This window comes from Artemia sp. Qi Xiang Cuo, chromosome 17 (genome assembly GCF_049724085.1).
Source record: "Artemia sp. Qi Xiang Cuo chromosome 17, ASM4972408v1, whole genome shotgun sequence".
NCBI lineage: Eukaryota > Metazoa > Arthropoda > Branchiopoda > Anostraca > Artemiidae > Artemia > Artemia sp. Qi Xiang Cuo.
The window spans coordinates 59999342-60022027 of NC_142810.1; the positions used below are offsets into that span (position 1 = coordinate 59999342).

The window sequence follows — 22686 nt, forward strand, 5'->3', positions numbered from 1 at the left end:
CTAGAACTTCCATCTTCTGATTGAGCAAAGCAATTACGAATATTTACGGTTATCTCTTCTATACGATGAAGCCAGAAAAAAATAACATACGGGAGACACAACATTCTTAACTTAGTCTATCTTAACGCGTAGAAGGCGAAACACTTGGACACTTTGCACCTCATGAAGGCACAACCTACTAATCACCCTCTTAACAACCTCTTAAGTGAAAAACGAAGCAATGATTTTCTGGGTAGTAAAAAAGCACATGAAAAACGAACAGTCATTCTCAAACTTCTTGCTTCCGATACGATGGTTGGTAGAAGCAAGTGTTTGAACGTCTGTTCTGCAAAGTTACGAGATTCCTTACCGGGGAATCTAGAGTAGTATTAGATAAATATAGTGAAGAATGGTTTTTAGACATACATCTGCAGTTAAACTTGAAGTGGTTAACAGTTATGTTCTTAGAATGTGTTGATCCTTCACAGCATTCAAGTGGCAAATGATATTCGGTTCAAAATAACAAAATATTTTGTCTTTCTATTTTGAAGTTACAGGTTTGGTTACTCAGCCAGTTTTTTTCAAAAAATCAATGATTGATGTTTTTTAATTACACAAATTTTTTTCAGCTATTTTAATAAATACCATTGAAATAGTGGTTTTAAGCAATTAACAACCTTTAAGTACATATTTTTATTTAAACTTTTATCTTATTTTCATTTTGACGGTTGTCTTTTTATGCGGGTTTCCATCTATACTTTTTTATTCTTCTTCCTACACTGAGGACGGTAGAGTGAACAGAACACATTATATTAAATGCCTAACATAAGACAACCAAAATACCATCTCTGTATATTAAATATTTAATAAAAATGTACCTACAACGTAGATTTCAATTAAGCCTAATTTATAAAGCTTTGCTTGAGAAATCAAAAATGTACACAAACTCTCGGTGGGATATTTTCTCATTGCATTATACCATTTTTACAATTGAAAAATATTGGAGTTTCTTTTTGCGGGGTCACCACTTTTAAAGGCAAAAATGGCGCAAAGAGTCGCAATGCCACCTACTGGAGGGGGACGATACCTCTTTGGCCCCAAATTAGTGGGACTTCCGCGGTTACTCCAACGGTTCCCTTATACTAACTCGATCAGATGGTCTATGACCACATTTAAAGCCAAAGTTTACCGATAAGATTTCTAATTAACTCTTTTAGACTCGCCCTAAGCTGAAAAGTTAAAAAGAGCACATAGAAAAAGGCTTACTATATTTCCCACTCACAAGTATAAAATGAACTAACTAAAAAATGTACTTTGGCTAGCCGCAACATGTGGTGGGCTTACTAGGGGTGGTACAAACTCTTTCTAGCCGACCCCAGAGCTCCTCCCATACTGGCGAATCTCTCTAACTACGTTCTATTGTCCCCCGTGTTCCATTAAGCAGGTACTCAACGAAAAGGATCCAAAAGGGCTTAAAATAAAGTAAGAATACAATTGATATATATTGCTTAAAGAAGGAAAATAATGAAGTGTCCATAGGAAAGGACAATGGGTGGGACGCCTATATGAAAAAACTGAAACCACGGGATTCAATACCACACCCCTATGATAAATCGCCCACATCTCCATTGGATTGGCTTAAAATTCAAACACAATATCATAACACTAAACTCAAAATCATTAGACTTGTATCTTCTCTTCTACCAATGCCTGTGCTTCCTCTGCTTAGCTCTGGATCCGTCGTCCTCGAAACGTCTCCATTGTAGGACCACCATGGTCTAGATCGTCTAACATGCACATTCGGTTTTGAAAATCCAAGTCCCCAAGATTCGTAGGAATTAATTTTGCACAGCACAAATCAAAAACAACAAATTTTCTCGCTCTCACGAATTTACATTTGAGAGGAGCAGAGAATCAGTTTCTGGCACTTTCGATTATGCCAGCCATCGTGAAAAATTGACTGCACTAGCCTCTTAATTTCCATCTGTGGAAACAACCCCACATCTCAATCAAAAAGTAACTTGCCCCTTGGCATAATTTCAAAAAATATAAGGCCGAAAATACAAAGGCCTGTGAAAACGATAAGGGTACTGGAAATGAAGTAAAATTTTTCGCGAACCATGAATTACCTTTTTTCTGGGTTCCCGCTCCTGGGATATTTTACTAAAGAATATGTGTTGATTATGAATGAAGATGAAATTTGGATACATCTCCCACTGAATACAATTTGCCGGAAATAATTGTCGACTCCCATGACGAATAACAGCTATGAATAGGGTTGCTGGACATGGGTTTGGGTGAAGCATGAAGTGACTGTGACAGAGTATCCCCGATAGACTTCAGATCAGAAATGCAAAATCTCGGTAAAAGGATCACAACTTGTCCGCCCGTTGTGCGTTGAGGAAAATGGCTATCTTTTGCAACTTCCCGCAGGGGATCTGCCCCAAGGGATTCCTCCCCCTCATAAAGGATCGACATATCTTTTGAATTGATAATACTAATCTCAGATTTATTTCCAAATTTTTCCAGTCTGACTCGACATTCAATCTCCCAACTTTCCCCCAACTCGTTGTAGGTCATTCATCTCTCTTTTGTAACCATCTTCTTTTATTCCCCATGGGTCTTTGACCTCTTTTTTCCCCTTATTATTTATGTTTTCAAGGCCAAGCCCATCCAACATTTTTTTATTTTTCTCCCTATTATTTATTTAAGCTAGGCGCAGCCCAGATAATTTCGCCACTGCAGGCTGAATCTCCCAATTTTGTCTCTTCTTTTCATTCCTCTTTTCGTCTCTACTTTTCTCAATTCTGTCATTCGCACAAAATAATAAATTACCGTTATATCTAATTTGGACTCCAGTGTCCACTATCTTTGACTGCATTACTTCATTGTAGCTCTGTTTAATATCTCTTTTCTCTCTTCTAGTCTTCTTTATTTTTACCGCCGAAACAAATATTTCGTTATCAAATGGGAATTGAACTCCGACATTTGGTTTTTCATATTCTACCAAAATTTCTCGAACTTTCCGAGGAAAAGCGCGTACAATAAATTTCGTCTCCTTATTCTCTGGTACAATCAGCGTTTCATTTTGGCCTGTACTTGTTATCGTCTCATATTCATTAAAAGTGTTCTCAAGTTTTCTATTATTTGTAAATTTTCCTGAAGTAGCATATTCTCCCGTAAAAGTGTTTAATGTCTGGTAATTTTCTTTTTCTCGCGTTTGATTCTTAGACAAATTATTATGGCTATCTGACAGCCTACAAGTAACTTGTGATAAAACGTCACTTTGCGAATTTCCCCAACGAGTTTTCATTAGTCAGTCAATTGTTTTTGCAACATCCTGGTAATATTTTTTATCGGCCTCCCTACGGGCCTGTCTTTCTTCCTCTTTTTCTTTTTTATCTTTCTCTCTTTCTCGTCTATCTTTTTCAATTTTGTCCATACGGGCCTGATGAAGTATTTAATTGGCTTGCCTATCTTTTTCAATTTGATCTATTCTTTCTTGTCTATCTTTCTCTGTTTGTTTCCTATCTTCCTCCTCTTTTTGCTCTCTGGCTTTTCTTTCAGCCTCTATACGTTCTTTTCTTTCCTCCTCTATTTTCTCTTCTACTATTTTATGTAAAATAGAGGTGTATACTTTTAGAAGTCTAGAATTTTTCTTAATTAATAGAAGAACCCAACCAATAATTTCCATCTGAACTTTGTCAACCCTTTTATTTAACTCTTCGTAGGGTTGAAAATTTTCTCTAAGTGCTGTTTTGTACATTCGAATATACAACAGTGCTAAGTTGTATATTCGCTTCCTTTCGTTTTCCTTAACAATTTCTTCATATATTTCTAAGCTCTTATTATCGGCCTCCGTAAGGATTTTGAAAGCATTATCTTCTGCCTTGCTAGTTCCGTTGAATTCTGCTACTCTTAACCAAAGCTCCGTATTGCTATGATTAATGTCTTTAGACAAGATTCTTTTTAGAAACTCTTGGTTGCTAAATATCTTAGAACGACTATTTAATCTATAGCTAGCCTTTTTAAGGTTAGTTGGTCTCCATACATCCGGAAGCCAGAAATTTTTCGGTTGATCTCTCTCAAAAGCCTCCAACTGGGCATTTCCTCCACCACTTCTACGTTTCTTTTCTTTCATGTCTCTTTATTTATAGGCTACTCTAGCACTTTCGTTCTGTTTTCTATTCTTTCTAAGTTCATCTTTCTCAGCCTGCATTTTCCCCACATATTCTTGGTGTTCTCTCTCAAAGGCCTCCATATTAGCCTTTTTTTCTATTTTCCTACTTTTTCTATGGGCTTCAATCGTCCTTTTCGGTCTAGAGTTAATCTCATCTCTGTCTGACATAATTTCAAAATTCCATGTCATTATTTCTTTTCAATTCCTTTTCTGAATTCATTTGTTCTATATCTGTCCTGTCTCTATCCGTATTTTCTTTTATTCGTAATTCCCCTTCATTTGGCACAGCCTCTGATGGGTTAGTTTGTTTTGTTTTTTCATATATCCTTCCTAAGTTTTTTTCGTACCCCCACATTTTACCGCGTCTACTTCTCTTTGATTATATTATCTCTTATTCAATTAGTCAATCTTGGTAAGTTCAAAAACTATCACGCAAAAATTAAGGTACGCAATTACTCTTGTGAATTATCAGCTCCGTGTAATGAGATTGAACAATTTTTCAAATAACCGGAATGTCTAGACTTAATTAGGGAATAACGACTTCTTTCTCAACAAGCAGTTTTTCGCGAGTGAATTTTTTTTTTCTGGAGACTTTTTTTTTCGACGGGTGGCGAAAGATCCGGGAAACGAAGCAAATTTCACAAAAAAAATAAAAAAAATTATATTTAAAAAGAATGCCAATTGAATACTTTTAATTTTACCTAATGAAGAACTTTAGTTCATTTTAAACAAAAGTTTCGGCCAGAGATGCAAATTTGTCGACTATTGCTACAACATAGGCGAATCGAATAGTTTTTTTCCGGAGACTTTTCTTTCTGCGGGTGGCGAAAGATCCGGCAGACGAAGCAAACTTCACAAAAACAAGAGGAAAAAAAGAATACCTATTTTAAAAAAATACCAATTGAATACTTTTAATTTTTCATAAATGAGAAACTTGACTCGTGTTGAACAAAAGTTTTCGATCAGAGAAGCAAATTTTTCAACAATAGTCTACTCTACAACAGAAGCAAATCGAATAGTATTTTTTTCTATAGACTTTTTTACTGCAGGTGACGAAAGATCCGGCAGACGAAGCAAATTACACAAAAAAGAAAAAAAAACAGTACCTATTTAAAAAGAATATCAATTGAATACTTTTAATTTTGCCTAATGAAGGAACTTTTTTACTCATTTTAAACAAAAGTGTCGGCCAGAGAAGCAAATTTGTCAACTACTGTCTACAACATAGGCAAAACGGGTAGTTTTTTTTTTTTTTTTTTTTTTTTTTCGGAGACCTTTTTCTGCGGATGGCGAAAGGTCAGGCAGACGAAGCAAATTTCACAAAAAAAAGAAAAAGAGAATACCTATTTAAAAAGAGTACCAATGGAATACTTTTGAAGAACTCTTAACTTATTTTAAACAAGAGTTTCACAAATTTGTCAGATCTAGTCCAAAACAGAAGCAAATTGAACAGCCATTGCATTAAGACCTTTTTTTTCTCGGGGGACGAAAAAACCGGCAGACGAAGCAAAATCAACAACAGTCAAAGCTCGTCTTACCTCTTAAATCACTCAAAGCCTTGATATGTTCCTCCCCATTAATATGTTCATCAACAGAACTTCCAATGACGAGGATGTTGCAAATATTACATTTTAGATGTTTCTCTGTTGGAGATCTTTCAAATATGGGACGGAAACTTCCATTTGGAAAAAGAGCGAGATCGTTCAGTCGCTGGTCATCATATTCTTCTCCCTAAGAGTAAGCATGGAAAGCAAAGCATTAAACAAAATCTGGAACAAAACTTTAGCATATTAACCACAAAATATAAGAAACAGCATATGATGGGAATTAATAGAAGGCTGGTATTCTAGAACGCTAATATAGCAACCCTTTGAAGGGTTAAACAGACTTAAGCAGATGAAGGGTTAAGCAGTTTTAGGCTTAAACGTTACAGAAAATATACAGGCTTGTCAGCTTCAAATGTTTATCAACTATAATTAAAACATGTTGTATAGACAATGCGTTTTAAGTGCTCCAATGTGCCCTAAAGTAATTTTAAAAGTTTGGCCTACTCAGAGAATTAAAAAATGAGCAGCCGGGGATCCACCCGGGGATAAATGAGTAACCGGGGATCCAAGCTCAGTTTTTGACCCAAACTGGAAAGTACGACTAATCAAGAACAAGCCTTAACCAGTCGTAAATCCTAAACTCACCAATTACCCCCTTGCGCTTCACTTGGGTTCATCCCTTTCACTTCCGAGACCTGCCTATTAATATGATTAATTAAAAAAATCTTTTTCCACAGAATAAGTTTTTCAAAAAAAGTAAAGAACTCCATTAAACCAAAAATGAACAAAAATAGAATCAATTAATCTACCAAGCATACAACTTCCACAAATCAGCATCAAGAGATAAATGAAACCCAAAATGAACAGAAATTAGAGTAAATAACAGGGTCGAACTCAAAACGAGCAGAAATTAATACGAGTAAGGTTCAAAACCCCTATGCTTTCTAAAAGCCAGAATATAATTTGTACTTAATTTAAAATATTCTTTTAAATATTTTCACTTTTATAACTTTAAGAAATCAAACATTAATTAAGATTTTAATGAATAAATATCAGCATATATGTATATTAAACTGACAATGGACATTCATTTGAATTTTTCAAATTTAGAGTAATTTTAGCATTATATGAATCGAATTTAGTATTATATCTAATTTCAATATAAACTGAAGGAGATTAAAATACCGTCAAAGTATATTTAAAGACCATGTCAGTTGTATTTGTCTTCTAAGTTGTAAAAGTTCTAGGTTGTATAATAAGTTGCAAAACGTGAGCAATTATTAAGGTCGTGAGCCCTGAGGGCTATTCGTGAGGAACCTTACTCCCCCTTCCCAAGGCCATTAGTCCACCCCCTCAAAAAAAATGTTCTAAGATGTTCAATCTGAAACTAGAAAAACTCAGAGTCAAGCAAACTTCTCCAATTAACAGTATCAATCAATTTTCTTTAATTCTTCTCAGATTTTTTTTCTGAAATTATTTTTAAACTAGATTGGATTTAACTAATCAATTGAATCTATTATTAAATTTATAATATATATATATATATACAGAAAATAGTACACAGTTTGTAGAAAATACCTTACTTGTATTCTTCCAAAAGGGTCACTAATACCACAAAAAATATATATATCCCTGACTGGGATCAGAACGCAGACTAAAACATAATAATAATTTGTACAGCACTGTTTGTATGGGTGGACCGTCACTTGGCCCAGCCAATCAGCTACCTCCTCATTCAAACCCAATTTTACCTCTTAGATTTATCTTTCAATGACTCCCAAACCAGGAAGTAAAAATAAACTTGCTTCACAGCTTACCTATTGCAAAACCACTATCGCTTAGTAACGGGAATTTAACCTGTCTTTGAAATTATACTATAAGCAAATGTAATTAAAGAAACGAAAATAGGTCATTTATCTGAAAGGAAAAGAAACAGGGGTGGAACCCCAACAATATATATATATATATATATATATATATATATATATATATATATATATATATATATATATATATATATATATATATATATAAAAAAAAAATATATATATATATATATATATATATATATATATATATATATATATATATATATATATATATATATATATATATATATATATATATATATATATATATATATATATATATATATATATATATACATACATATATATATATTTATTGTTTAAAAAAAAGAGTTGTGAGGAAGTCAAACTTTAGCGTAAAGAGCGAGGCGTTGAGGAGGGCACAGCCCCTTTCATATACGGAATAATTTCTGTTCGTTTTAAGTTTTAATGTCGCTCCTTACTTTCAGTTTAAAAATTTTTTTTTTTTTTTATGGCTGCTAAAGCGAGGGGTTTGGGGGGCGGCAGCCCCCCATCTGTGTCTCCCAATCCCTTTACGTTTTAAGGTTCGACCTTTTAACTCAGCCTCTTTAACTCTTTAGAAAACGTAGTTTTTTTTTTCAAATAATAGTTAAAATGACACAGTTCTATTATCTGCAAGACACGCAAGAAGTGAAGTTTGGTTAATGCTAATTAAATAAAACAAAATGGGATGAAAATATAATAGTTTAGAAACAAGTTTTGGCTATATATTTGCACATCAAGAGGGTTAGGGGTAAAGCATAGCATATATTAAATACGCAATCTAACCTAACTTAGGTATGTTTTTTCCCCCTAAACCCCCAAAAAAAACAATAGTGTAAATATTGTAAACGCAATGACAAACCACGGTTTGCGATCGAATTTTCTATTGACAGATACCCGTTTGACTAGTTTTTCTTGTCATCTATCGTGTGTGTTACAGATAAAAGAACAATACCCGCAATACCTGTAATAAGACACCCTTCGGGCTTCTTGTCCAAGAAACTAAGTTGTACAGTTCTCACGCTCTTGTACAGTTCTTGTTTATAGTTATCCCTTCCGGTCTTTGAAGGGACTTTTATACGCTTCCATAATAAGATAAGATTTATTCATAGTCAATAGACATACCATAATAGACAATAACAATACCTCCAATGGTTCATTCACCAGTAAATTAGGGTCACATATAATGGTCACAAGCTCAGAGAAAAATTGTCACTGACTTACTGAGAGAAAAGAAATAAAAAAAAAATACATACGTAGAGTAAATATTCTTTATTTACTGATAGAAATAATAAAAAGAAGAAAAGGTACACAAAATAATTTCAAAAAACACACAACATTTACCCTCAGAAAGGCCCCAGGGCCTCTAAAGAAGTTGGATATTCCCCAATAGGGAGCCCTATGCAATTAGGATTTTCTTATATTCCTTAATACAATTTACAATCCTGGACAGAAATATTTCTATTAATGCTAACTCAACTATTTTTATTAATAAACTATTTTTTTATTAATAAAAAAATAATAATATTATTAATAAACTATTTTTTTTAGAAAACTGCTTCTCATTAACACTATCTACATGCAAAAACATCACAACTATTTTTTAATACAAACATTCAAAATTTCGAAGGTTGCTGCACTTCTTTTGAATGGAATCACTTCTTTTGAATCACTTCTTTTGAATGGAATCACTTCTTTTGAATCACTTCTTCTGAGTGGAATTCTTATTTTGGTATCCCTCTTATGTTAAATTAAATAAATAAAACAAGTTTTTTTAACTGAAAGTTAGGAACGACGTTAAAACTTAAAACCACAGTTTATATAATATACCAGTAAGTTTACCGCAGATGATTTCTGGCTCTTCATTCTCGGTGCGAACAAAAAGCTCCTCCTATTTATTTGTGCACTTATTGTCCACTTATCGGTTGAGCCGGCCAAGTGGCTGTGTCAGTACTTGTTCCGTAGGTGATTTTTCGTTGTCTACCCGTGAAAAGATCTAATGCCGCTTATGTTTATACGTTCTCTGGAGCACTCACACCTCGGTCCAGGTTTTTATAATGGGTGAGATAGGGAAAGATCATACTGGATAATTATATAAACTGTGCTTAAAACGAACAGAAATTATTCCGTATATGAAAGGGGCTGTCCCATCCTCAACGTCTTGCCCTTTACGCTAAAGTTTTTTTTTTGTTTAAAAAAAAAGAGTTGTGAGGAAGTCAAACTTTAAAGTAAAGAGGGAGACGTTGAGGAGGGGACAGCCCCTTTCATATACGGAATAATTTCTGTTCGTTTTAAGTTTTAACGTCGTTCTTACTTTCAGTTAAAAAAACTTGTTTTTTCTATTTAATTTTTGAATGTTTTTGAATTAATGCAGGTTTTGATTTTGGCTCACCGTACATGAATAATTAAAACAAAATTTACATATTAATTTTACTTTTATTTGGTTAAATGGCTTTCTCGAAACTTGTTTAATTTTATTTACGAACGTTTTTATTAGTAATAAATACACGTAACTTAAGAATTAACTTACGCAACGAACTTCTATATTCATAGACTTTTAATACCAACTCCTTGCCCTCCTTGCATAGATCAATTCCCCCCCCCCCCCCAATAGAACAAAAATACCTATTAACGATATTTTATTAAAAAAATTATTGGAACTCCCCCTGGCATTTCATGGCCCGACCCCCCCCCCCCACCCCAAAAAAAACTTATTAACGATATTTTGTTCCTAAACTTATGAGAGCTGACCCCTGGTCCTCAATGACCTGATCCCTCTCTCTCCTAAAAAAATGATCAATGATAAATCCTTTTTAATAGACTAAATAGAATAAAATCCTTTTTAATAGACAGTGTATAGAAATTCACAAAAAAATACCAGATATTTCGGTCACATATGCAGTGACTGTCATCAGTAGTAAAACGTGCAACTACATCAGTAACTACTGATGACGGTCACTGTATATGTGGCCGAAATATCTGGTATTTTTTTGTGAATTTCAATACACTGTCTATTAAAAAGGATTTTATCCCTATTTTGAACTTTTATTTTATCTATGGTTCTTATGAAAGGGATACTCGTATAAAATTCAGAGAGGGCTCATTTGATTGGAAATTGAAAGTTCGAGTTCACATTTTAACAGTCAAAAGAGATCCAAGGGCAACTAGCCCCCCCCCCCCCTGTGCCTTCTTTTTCCTAACCCATCTGATGAAAATTTTTAGGTAGCCATTTTTTTTAAAAAAAAACTAGTTCAAAAGTCAGATAAGAAAAAATCCGATGTCAATACAGCCCCCCCCCAGGGCCCAGGAGAAGGTGTTATAAGTTATGCCCGAAAGGCATGTATGGTTTTTATGTAAGGGATGCTCGTACAAACTTCATAGAGGGCTCATTTTATTGGAAATTGAAAGTTCTAGTTCAATTTTTAAGGTTCTAGAGATTTAAGGGAAACTAGCTCCCCCCATGCCCTTTTCCCTCAAACCATCCACTACAAATTTTGAGATAGCCGGTTTTTTTTTAAAATTATTCAAAAATTAGATAACAAAAACTCCGGTGTCAACACAACCCCCCCAGGGCCGAGGGGGTAGGCGTTGTAAGTCTTGTCCTGGGGACGTGTATGATTCTTATGAAAGGGAAGCTCGTATAAACTTCAGAGAGGGCTCATTTGATTGTAAATTGAAAGTTCTAGTTTACTTTTTAAGAGTCAAAAAATATCTGAGGGTAACTAGCCTCCGTTATGCCCTGGGGGCATATATGGTTATCATGGAAGGAATGCTCGTATAAACTTCGTAGAGGGCTCATTTGATTGGAAATTGAAAGTTGTAATTCACTTTTTAAAAGTAAAAAGCGATCGGTGGGTAGCTAGCCTCCCCCCCACACACCCTCCATTTATTTTTTTTCCCAGACGCACTTTAAATAGAAGGCGTCATTGTATGAACTTCAAAGGGGGGAAACTTTTTTCACTTTGATATTGTTACTTTGATACCAGTTTTGATACTTTGATCAAAATTTGATTTTTTTTTTAAGTTTTATTCTGAAAAAAGGAATTTTTAAAAACTTGAAACTTTTTGCAATCAAAAACGGACAAAAATTAATTAAGAAAAACTCTACGAAAAAAAATTTTTTCAAATAAAATTAAATGCAATTTTAAAATTAAGCTAAGAATATAAAAATACATATAAAATTTAAAACTCAAAACGACCAGGAATTACAATTAAAGAGTAAATGAAACCTAAAACGAACAGAAATTAAAATAAATAATCATAGGAAAAAAACATACAACAAATAATAATATAAATGAATAAATAGATCTTAAAGCGAGTAATGCTTAGATTGAACATGAAAATCAAGCTTAAAACGAAAAAAATTATTTTGCCATTGAAGTATAACTGAAACTTAAAACGAACAGAAATTAAATAAGCAATCAATGCAGACAAACATACAATAAATATTAATGTAAGTGAATAAATAAATCTTAAAACGAGTTAAGCTTAAATTTAATATGCAAATCAAGCTTGAAACGAACCAAAATCCCTACAAATAAGAGTTTGGGTATCGCCTCCTTATCTCACTTTAAAAGTTTAAAACCTACTGCGTCATTGGCGCTTTACTGAAAACTATATGCGTCTTGAACAGTCTAGGAAAGTATTTTTTCCTAGGAAAGAATTTGTCTCCAAGTAAACAAATTCTTTTCCTTCTAAAACTTCCTGAATAATACCGGATACACAATTATCTAAATTAAAATATCCGAGTGTTTGTTAAGCATGGTTACATGTTTTTTAGTAATCTCTGGCCTTTCCCTACCGTGTTCCTTTCAGGGTTTATTTGCACATTGAGATTGATATTACACAGCAATTGGTGCTACAATTGTGCTATTCAATAATATCAAACAGTTCGTGGTAACGCACTGTAAGTAAGGAGCGACCCGGCTCAATGGTAACCGAAACTCCAAAAAATAGAATTTTGATACCAATAGATACATCAAACAAATCAAAGTTTAATGCTGATTTCAAGTATGAAAGTTTCATCAAGTTTAGTCTTACCCATCAAAAGTTACGCGCCTGAGGAAATTTGGCTGATTCTAGAAAAAAGGGGGAAAGATCCCCTAAATGTTATAGAACCTTAATGAAAATCACACCATCATATCCAGCATATCAGAGAACCCTATTGTAGAGGTTTCAAGCACCTATCTACAAAAACGTGTATTTTTGCATTTTTGCCAGAAGGAAGATCACGGATGCGTGTTTATTTGTTTTTTTGTTGTTGTTTTTTTTTTCCAGGGGTAACCGTATCAACCCAGTGGTCCTAGAATATCGTGGGAGGGCTCATTGGAACGGAAATTAAAAGTTCTAGTGCTCTTTTTAAGTGACCGAAAAAATATGGAGGGCAACTAAGCCCCTCCCACGCTCATTTTTCTCCCAAATTCACCTGATCAAAATTTAGAGATAGCCATTTTGTTCAGCATGGTCGAAAATATGATAAGTATGTCTTTTAGGATGACTTAATCCCCCGAAGTTCCCGGAGGGAGGGCTGAAAGTTATGAACTCTACCCAATGTTAACATATAGTATTGGTTATTGGGAAGTATACAGACGTTTTCAGGGGGGATTTTTTCTGGTAGGAGGGGGGCTCAGGGGCTATATGGGAGGATCTTTCCATGAAGAAAGTTTTCATGGGGGAAGGGACATTGCTATGAAGGGGGTGCCAGATTTCCCAGCATTATTAAAGTAAAAGATCAGAAGTAAAGAGCAACATCAATACTTAAAACGAACAGAAAATATTACGTATATGATTGGGTTCACCCCTAAGTCAATGCCTCGCTCTTTAAGCCAAAGATTTTTTAGTACTTTCATAAGAGCTATTTATTCTAATTAACGGCCTTTGTGATTAAGCGGTCATTTTTAAAGAATTGTAACAAAATTCGAACTTTAGCTTAAAGAGCAAGGTATTGACTAGGGGACGAACACCCTAATATACGTATTAAAAATATATGAATATAGAAATTCGTTACCTAAGTTAATTCGTAAGTTACGTATATTTATTACTAATAAAAACGTTCGTAAATAAAACTAAACAACGTTCGAGAAACCCATTTAACCAAATAAAAGTAAAATTAATAAGCAAATTTGGTGTTGATTATTTATGTACGGTGAGCCAAAATCAAAACCTGCATTTATTCAAAAACGTTCAAAAATTAAATAAAAAAAACAAGTTTTTTTAACTGAAAGTAAGAACGACGTTAAAACTTAAAACGAACGGAAATTATTCCGTATATGAAAGGGGCTGTCCACTCCTCAACGTCTCCCTTTCATATACGGAATAATCTCTGTTCGTTTTAAGCACAGTTAATATAATTTTATATATAATATAATTTTATAATTTTGGTTCGGCAATATCCCCCAAAGCCTGAAGAAAGGGTTGTAACTTATGCCCTGGGGGCATATATGGTTCTTATGCAAGGGGTGCTCGTACAAACTTCAGAGGTGGCTCATTTGATTAGAAATTGAAAGTTCTAGTTCACTTTTTAAGAGTCAAAAGAGATCGGAAGACAACTAGCCCCCCTCCTTCCACACCCTTTCCCCCCAAACCATCCGATAAAATTCTGAGATAGCCATTTTGTGAAACAAAGTTCAAACATCTGATAACAAGAACTCCGGGGTCGACACAACCTCCCAGAGTTTGGGGGCAATTGTTGTAAATTATGCCTTGGGGGTATATGCGAGGGCTTTTCAAAGAGTTCAAAGATCAAGCAAGCCCGACTCCCACCCCCACTCAAAAAACTTATCAACTGTATTTTATTCAAAAACTTAAGGGAGCTAACTCCTTGCTCTCCCTGCATAGATCAATTCGCCCCCCCCCCCCCAATAGAACAAAAATACTTATTAACGATATTTTATTCAAAAAAGCTGGGGGATTTTCTGCTGGTAATAAAATCTCCAGTAATTATTTTAGACGTAATATCATTAAATTTGGTAGACAATCTAACAGAAGAGGATTACGAAAAATTTAAAAGAGCGTGCCTTAAAGTCAGTTCTAGCACTTTCGTTTTTACCTTGTTACAATCTTTTACACAAATAAACCGAGATTTTTATTTCCAATATTTCAAGTTCCTTGATTAGAATCAATTAAAGAAATACACCTTCCCTCATGTGATTAAATAAAATAAACAAGTTTTTTTAACTGAAAGTAAGGAGCAACATTAAAAAACGAACAGAAATTATTTCTTTACACTAAATTTTTTTATTCTTTTAAAAAATAGAGTTGTGAGAAAGAGTCAAACTTTAGCGTAAAGAGCAAGGCATAAAGGCCGTTAATTAGAATAAATAGCTCTTATGAAAGTACTAAAAAATCTTGCGAGGTATTGACTAGGGGACGAACCCAATCATATACAGAATAATTTCTGTTCGTTTTAAGTTTTGATGTTGCTCCTTACTTTCAGTTGAAAAACTTTTACAATTTAATTTCTGATCGTTTTTTTTTTTAATAATGCTGGGAAATCCGGCGCCCCCTTCATAACAATGTTTCTTCCCCCATACTTCTTCCATGAAAAGATCTTCCCACTTAACCCCTTACCCCCCTCCCCCCGCTACCAGAAAAAATCCCCCTGAAAACCTCTGTATACTTTCCAATAACCAATACTATATGTAAACATTGGGTAAAGTTCATAACTTTCAGTCCTCCCCCCGGGGACTTTGAGGGATTAAGTCATCCTAAAAGATATATTTATTATATTTTCGATCATACTGAACAAAATGGCTATCTCACAATTTTTATCGGGTGACTTTTGAAAAAAAATGCGTGTGTGAGGGGGACTAGTTGCCCTCCATTTTTGGTCACTTAAAAAGAGCACTAGAACATTTAATTTCCGTTCGAATGAGCCCTCCCACAATATTTTAGGACAACAGGGTCGATACGATCACCCCTGGAAAAAAAAACAAACAAAAAAACAAATAAACACGCATCTGTGATCTTTCTTCAGGCAAAAAAATACGAAATTCTACATTTTTGCAGATAGGAGCTTGAAACCTCTACAGTAGGGTTCTCTGATACGCTGAATCTAATGGTGTGATTTTCATTAAGGTTCTATAGCTTTTAGGGGGTGTTTCCCCCTTTTTTAAAAAATCAGGCAAATTTTACCAGGCGCGTAACTTTTCATGGGTAGGACTAAACTTGATGAAACTAAAATATATGAAAGTAGCAATAAAATCTAATTCTTTCGATATATCTATTGGTATCAAAATTCCATTTTTTAGAGTTTTGGTTACTATTGAGACGGATCTCTCCTTACTTACAGTTCACTACCAGGAACTATTTGATAATTGCATAAACTTGCTTTAAAAGGCTGTGTTGTCATCCTGTATATCTCAGACTATCTATAAGACTTGCGTTGTTATAGGAATTGTATATCTTGTTTTGAGTACGAAAACTTACATGAAGTCCTTTTTTTCCGAACACTAAGTCAACCAGCAGAAATTCGACTTGGCGATTATGTCATAAATTACAAATATATTATTATATATTATAGTTTGTAGTATATTATTGTATACGCCTATTATTGAAGAATCTTCACTGTTTATCCAACGTTGCAAATTCCCAATTTACATCTTTCAGTGGAGGGTTTTCCGTGGAGATGGAGCCGGATTTCCCCTGCATTATTTAAAAATTGATCAGAAATTAAAATTAAAAAAAAGTTCTTGCAACTGAAAAAAAGAGCAACATTAAAACTTAAAATAAACCGTAATTATTATAATATCATAATTACTATAATATAATACCCCTCATCATTATCTCGCTCTTTACACTAAAATTTGCATTTCGTCCCAATTATTTAGAAACGTCTCCTAAAACACGTCTCCTAAGTCGTTTAATTAGAGCAATGACCAGTTTTTTTCAAGGTTTTTTAAGGTTTTTTTTTAAACATAAAAACTTTAGCATGAAGAACGAGATATTGAGGGCAAAACTACCCCCTCATATATGTAATAATTTCTCTTTGTGTTTAATTTTTAATGCTGCTCGTTATTTTATATTGAAAAATCTTGTTTTTTTTAATTTATTAGTCGTAAAAACTTGTTTTTTTATTTATTTAAAAGATCTTGAAAATTAGCTCAAGTAACCTGACTTTTGATTTTTAACAATATCTGTAGGATTGCCATATAGATCGAAAATACCTTACGATATTATGGCCTTATAAATTAGTCTTATTTTCCAAGGGTACTAGAACTCTTCGCTCTTGAGAAAACATTATGTTATTTGGTGTTGATACATATTAATTGGAAAACATTACGAGTCATTTTATTTCAGCTATACTGAGCTTGATTGATTGTTGTTTTGTTTTAAAGTAATGGATATCATAGTCAAATAGAACCTTATGAATTAAGCTAGTTTACTCCAGGTACTAAATGAATTTTCGGTACTGTTGCATTGTATGGGCCTTTCTAAAAAGTCAAGTTTGGTTATTGCTAATGAAATAAAATGAAATACGATGAATATATAATAGTTTAGAAACAAATTTGGGCTATATATTTGCATATTAGGGGGGGGGGGTAAAGCAGAGCATATATTAAATATGGAACCTAACCTAGGTACCTTCCCCCCCCTCCTAAACCCCCAAAAAACAACAGTTTAAATATCGTAAACGCAAAGAAAACCACGCTTCGCATTGCATTACTCTATAGAGGTCTCTTGATTTAACCCTTCTGCCGGGTTTTTCTTGATTGGTTTCCTTGTAAAGGCCCATATAACGCAACAGTACCGGATTTTCTACTCCTAACAGAACATCCTGATTTCGGGATCGGTTTCGTCATTTCAGTAAAGCTTTAGTTTTTTGGAATTTGAAGACATTAGAGAGGCCACGAGTTTAGTTTAAATGGTTTCGTCTTTCGGCATATCTTTTCTAATTGTCTAAGAAATAGTTTTTGTTCATTTCAAGTGTTAATTTCACTCTTTACTTCCCTTAAAAAACTGTTTTTGATAAAACGAATCTTCAAAGGGGTTGGCCTATTCAAATGAAATTTTTTATAATCGAAGTAGATCTAAGCAGACTTGATCTTTGAAAAAACAATAATTATGTCCACATAAAAACGCCTAAACTAATATATAAAAGCATAGATATAACTGGTACAAATAAGCCGACCGATGAAATATATGAAAACTTTCTTATTTCGATTATTTTTTTTACGACAATATCAAACTTATTTAATTTGACATTATTTAAACTTAATAAATGTGTTCAACAGGATATTTTATTCTGAAAATTATATTAATTGCTTGTTGTTATTTTGGGTAGTTTAGAAAAGGTATCTTATAACAAGACTGTCACACTTTTACACTCTGTATCCGTTTCTCCAAGTTGAAACAATCTAACTCAGCTACTTTTCAAAATGGAAAAATAAAGGTTTTGCCCCCTTTCTACCATCAGGTGTACATGCTTGAAGCCCCATGTGTGCCAAACAGTTCTGCCACACCCAGCATAGCCTAGTTCGCCATGCATGGCACATTTCCCACAATACTTGGAACAATTTTGTCACGTTTGGCCAAATTTCGCCACGCTGGATCACAACGCCACGTTTACGTGCCTTCTGAAAGCTTGGTGATCCCTCAGGTAAAAACGATCCCTAATCCACTGTTTTAAAATTTGTTAGTTTACAGTCTACAATACTACAATGTCTACATATTACAAATTAGCATACAAATTGATTTCTATGACGTATGTCTAGAAATAATTCCTAACTTCGGATTGTGTTTGCCTCCTATTATATTATAAGTTTACATCAAAAGGTTAGATTTTTTCGTTTTTTTTTTTTTGGCACTGAGGACAACTTGGCGGAGGTCCTTGTTGAAATATTTGCTTATTTTGTCTTCATATTGTTTTACTGACAGACACTACCCTCGTTTTTCTCGTCTATTTGATTTTATGGTATGAATGTGGGGTTGGTTTACCCCACACATAAGGAAACGAGTTAAAAAAACAATTCTTACTTCATATAATGCAGAATAATCCTAGTTAATATATTTCGCAGGGGGAGAACCTTTATCTTCACTTCTTTCCCTGTTTTTCTAGTTTGTTTCTAAGAAATTCATGAATTTCTTAGAACCTATGTACTAACGGAGAATATACCCCCATCCCCCTAACGTGTCAATATATACCCAGAATTGCATCCTGATAACTTCTACAAACAAAAAATTAATTGTATTAAAATTCTAAGAAACCTACCAAAGTAATTGTGTTCATTTTCACAGCGAATAGTGAGAAATCAGCTTTCTTCTTGTGTCACTAGACCATCAATAACTATATTATCACGATATAAACTTAAAAATAACAGTAGCACTATCAATTTCTGTCTCGATTGTCTGGTTTCCTTTTCTGAGAAGACACAGGCTCCAAGTCAAATGAAAAAATGGGACTCGGAATCGGAAACGGGTTTGTTCCCTAGTTGACGCTTAGGAATAGGTTTCTATCTACGCATTTTAAAATTAAAATTATGCGCCTTGTATATGCAACAAGGTGTATACATGCAACAAAATTAAAATTATGCGCCTTGTAAATTTTATTAACACTGAGAGAAGCGTGTACAAATTTTATCACAGATTTTCATGTACAAGGCGCATAATACGCGTTAAGCGGGGCTCCCACGGCGTCAATAAAGTTAATAAAGTATTTCACAAAGTTACATACCGTAAAGTTTGTCGCGCTCACACATGAGTTTTACCTTCCTGACTTTATGGAAATTTTATGAAGCAATTAATTTGAATTATTCACTCGTTCATTCTTGAATATATTTGACATTATTTTTTGATAACTGTTTCAATTTAACAAGTTAGTCTTAAGTTAGATGTTGTTCTTACTTTAAAATTCACAAAAGAAGGCTCACAGATAAAAAAGAGGACCCAATTCCTGACACATTACTTCACTTATTTCCTTGAATGCATTTTCAACACAAATTCTATCCTTATGTTCCCCTTGTGAGGAACTGTATATTAAAGGTTTATTTCTCACTAGTGAAATAAGCAAATGAAATACGCAATAATTTTTGTTTGTTTTAAGTCTTAATGCTGCTCCTTACTTTGAGCTGAAAAAACTTGTTTTTTAGTTAATTTTTATAAAAGGGATGCTAATTTGCAGATGGTTGTCAGAGTTGTTTTTTCATTTCCATTTTGTTTTTTTTTTAATCGCTGTACGAGTCTTTAGACAAATTTTTCATAAAAAAAGAGGAATCTCCATGTGAGGACCTAGTAGGTTGGTCAATGCACTACCAATCAGTACAATGAGCCGTATATAATGCTATACGAGCAAAATCAGGATATAGAAAAGGTGAGTTTAAATTTTTTGTTGAGCAAATTAGTAAAGCAGGATAAATAGTTTTCCAAAATGTCATTGAGAAACTTCAAAGTTATTTCGGGTCTAATAGTATAGCTTTTTCGTATTCAAGGAGCTTCAAGGTAAAACTGCCTTGTTTTTTGTTTATTCATATACATTCTTAAATGATCTTAACTCCATATATCTGAACTGGACATGCTTGTATCTGTCCTGTTCAGACTAGAAATCATGAAAATTTTTAGTAAAATAACACTGCAAAAAGTAGTTTTAAAAGATTTTTCAAAAATTAAAATTCTATAATGCACAACTTAACACAACTCCATGCGTTAAGATTTCTAATAAATGAAAAGATCTAATAAATGAGTAAACACCAACCACAATGTTGCTATGAGAGTAAGCAGAAAAAGTCAGCTGTCGTTGCTGCCTGATGGTGTTTCCAGATATAAGAATGTATATATTATATCGTTTTCACATAAACAGTAATCATTTTTAACTATTCAAAAATATACAAATTTATAAAGCCTATCAAATAGGTTAGTAAGCCTAGGTATTGTTCTAAATGGGACAGTACTTAGAAGGTTCACAAAAGAACCAAAATTAGATTTTTAGTAGATTTTGCTCAGAACGCACAAAAGAGTGCCACTGGAGTAAAAACTTAGATTTTCCGCAAGACTAAGAACCAAAATATATGTGCTGGTAGTTCTTCACAGCAAACGAAAATCCAAATATTGAAAATGCTAACTTTCTCTTTTTTTTATTTTCCTCGGATATATTTTCACTTGGATCAGTAATTTAACTGTAGCACTTTCCAGGCTGGCATAACAACGATGTTAAATGACGATGAGAATTTGCTTTGCGGGGACGAAGGAACAATTACCGAAAATGAAAGAAAAAGAAATAAATGTAAAAGAAACCAAATAAATAAAATTGAAATGAGAAAGAAATTGCTATACTTTCCTCGTTAAATAAAATGTACTGTTTTTATGTGCTTGGTTGAGTTTATTTCGGTGCACAGTTTCATCAGAAATCCTTAATTTTTAAAATAATATTTAAAGTTCCTTCGCTACATTTATTCTGTTTTAATTATCTGAAGTTTCTTTTTTCAGCCTTAGTTCAGCCTTAGCCTTCATGACATATATTCTATAAAGAAGCCAAAAAAACTTTTAAATGCATTTTTTAAATTGTTATTAAAAACCAGTTTTTAATACAAGAACGCTTTTTGGAATCCAAAAGAGAAAAAAAACAATGCAAAAAAGCGAAAAAAGCAGCAGTTCAGCCTTAGCCTAAACGACATATATTCTATAAAGAAGCCAAAAAAACATTAAAATACATTTTTTTAAAATTGTTATTAAAAACCAGTTTTTTAATATAAGAAGGCTTTTTAGGAATCCAAAAGCAAAAAAAATGCAAAAAAACAAAAAAAGCAGCATTTCAGCCTTAGCCTCATGACATATATTTTATTAAGAAGCCAAAAAAAAATTTAAATTCATTTTTTTAAATTTTTATTAAAAACCAGTTTTTAATACAAGAAGGCTTTTTAGGAATCCAAAAGAGCAAAAAAAAAAACAATGCAAAAAAGCAAAAAGCAGCAGTTCAGCCTTAGCCTGACATATATTCTATAAAGAAGCCAAAAAAAAAAAAAAAAATGTATTCTTTTAAATTGTTATTAAAAACCTGTTTTTAATACAAGAAGGCTTTTTAGGAATCCAAAAGAGCAAAAAAAATAAACAAAAACAATTCAAAAAAGCAAAGAACAACAGTTCAGCCTTAGCCTACATGACATATATTCTATAAAGAAGCCAAAAAACTTTACATTGCATTTTTAAATTATTATTAAAAACCAGTTTTTAATACAAGAAGGCTTTTTAGGAATCCAAAAGAGCTAAAAAAAAAATGCAAAAAAGCAAAAAAAGTAGCAGTTAAGCCTTAGCCTACATGAAATATATTCTATAAAGAAGCCAAAAAAACTTTAAAATGTATTTTTTTAAATTGTTATTAGAAACCAGTTTTAAATACAAGAAGGCTTTTTAGGAATCCAAAAGAGCAAAAAAAAAACAATACAAAAAAGCAAAATAAAGCAGCAGTTCAGCCTTAGCCTACATGATATATATTCTATAAAGAAGCCAAAAAAAAACTTTAAAATGAATTTTTTTAAATTTTTATTAGAAACCAGTTTTTAATACAAAAAGGATTTTTAGGAATCCAAAAGAGCAAAAAAAAACATGCAAAAAAGCAAAATAAAGCAGCAGTTCAGCCTTAGCCTACATGACATATATTCTATAAAGAAGCCAAAAAAAAATTTAAAATGCGTTTTTTTAAATTGTTATTAAAATCAATTTTTTAATAAAATAAGTCTTTTTTAGGAATCCAAAAGAGCAACAAAAAAACAGCAAAAAAGCAAAAAAAAGCAGCAGTTCAGCCTTAGCCTGACATATATTCTATAAAGAAGCCAAAAAAAAAAAAAAATGTATTCTTTTAAATTGTTATTAAAAACCTGTTTTTAATACAAGAAGGCTTTTTAGGAATCCAAAAGAGCAAAAAAAAATAAACAAAAACAATTCAAAAAAGCAAAGAACAACAGTTCAGCCTTAGCCTACATGACATATATTCTATAAAGAAGCCAAAAAACTTTACATTGCATTTTTAAATTATTATTAAAAACCATTTTTTAATACAAGAAGGCTTTTTAGGAATCCAAAAGAGCTAAAAAAAAAATGCAAAAAAGCAAAAAAAGTAGCAGTTCAGCCTTAGCCTACATCACATATATTCTATAAAGAAGCCAAAAAAACTTTAAAA

The 22686-nt window shown here is 33.0% G+C and overlaps 1 protein-coding gene across 1 annotated transcript in view; it reads right to left on the reverse strand.

Moving 5' to 3' along the window:
- The window catches only part of LOC148942424 (uncharacterized), a 33673-nt gene extending 14559 nt beyond the window's left edge, over window positions 1-19114 (reverse strand). The window contains exons 1-2 of the mRNA XM_089102841.1: window positions 18787-19114; window positions 5698-5890 (exon numbers count right to left, since the gene is read on the reverse strand). Of these exons, the coding sequence (XP_088958967.1) occupies window positions 5698-5890; window positions 18787-18804 (211 nt within the window). The 5' untranslated portion in view covers window positions 18805-19114. The remainder of the gene's footprint in view (window positions 1-5697; window positions 5891-18786) is intronic.
- Window positions 19115-22686: the final 3572 nt, after the last annotated feature.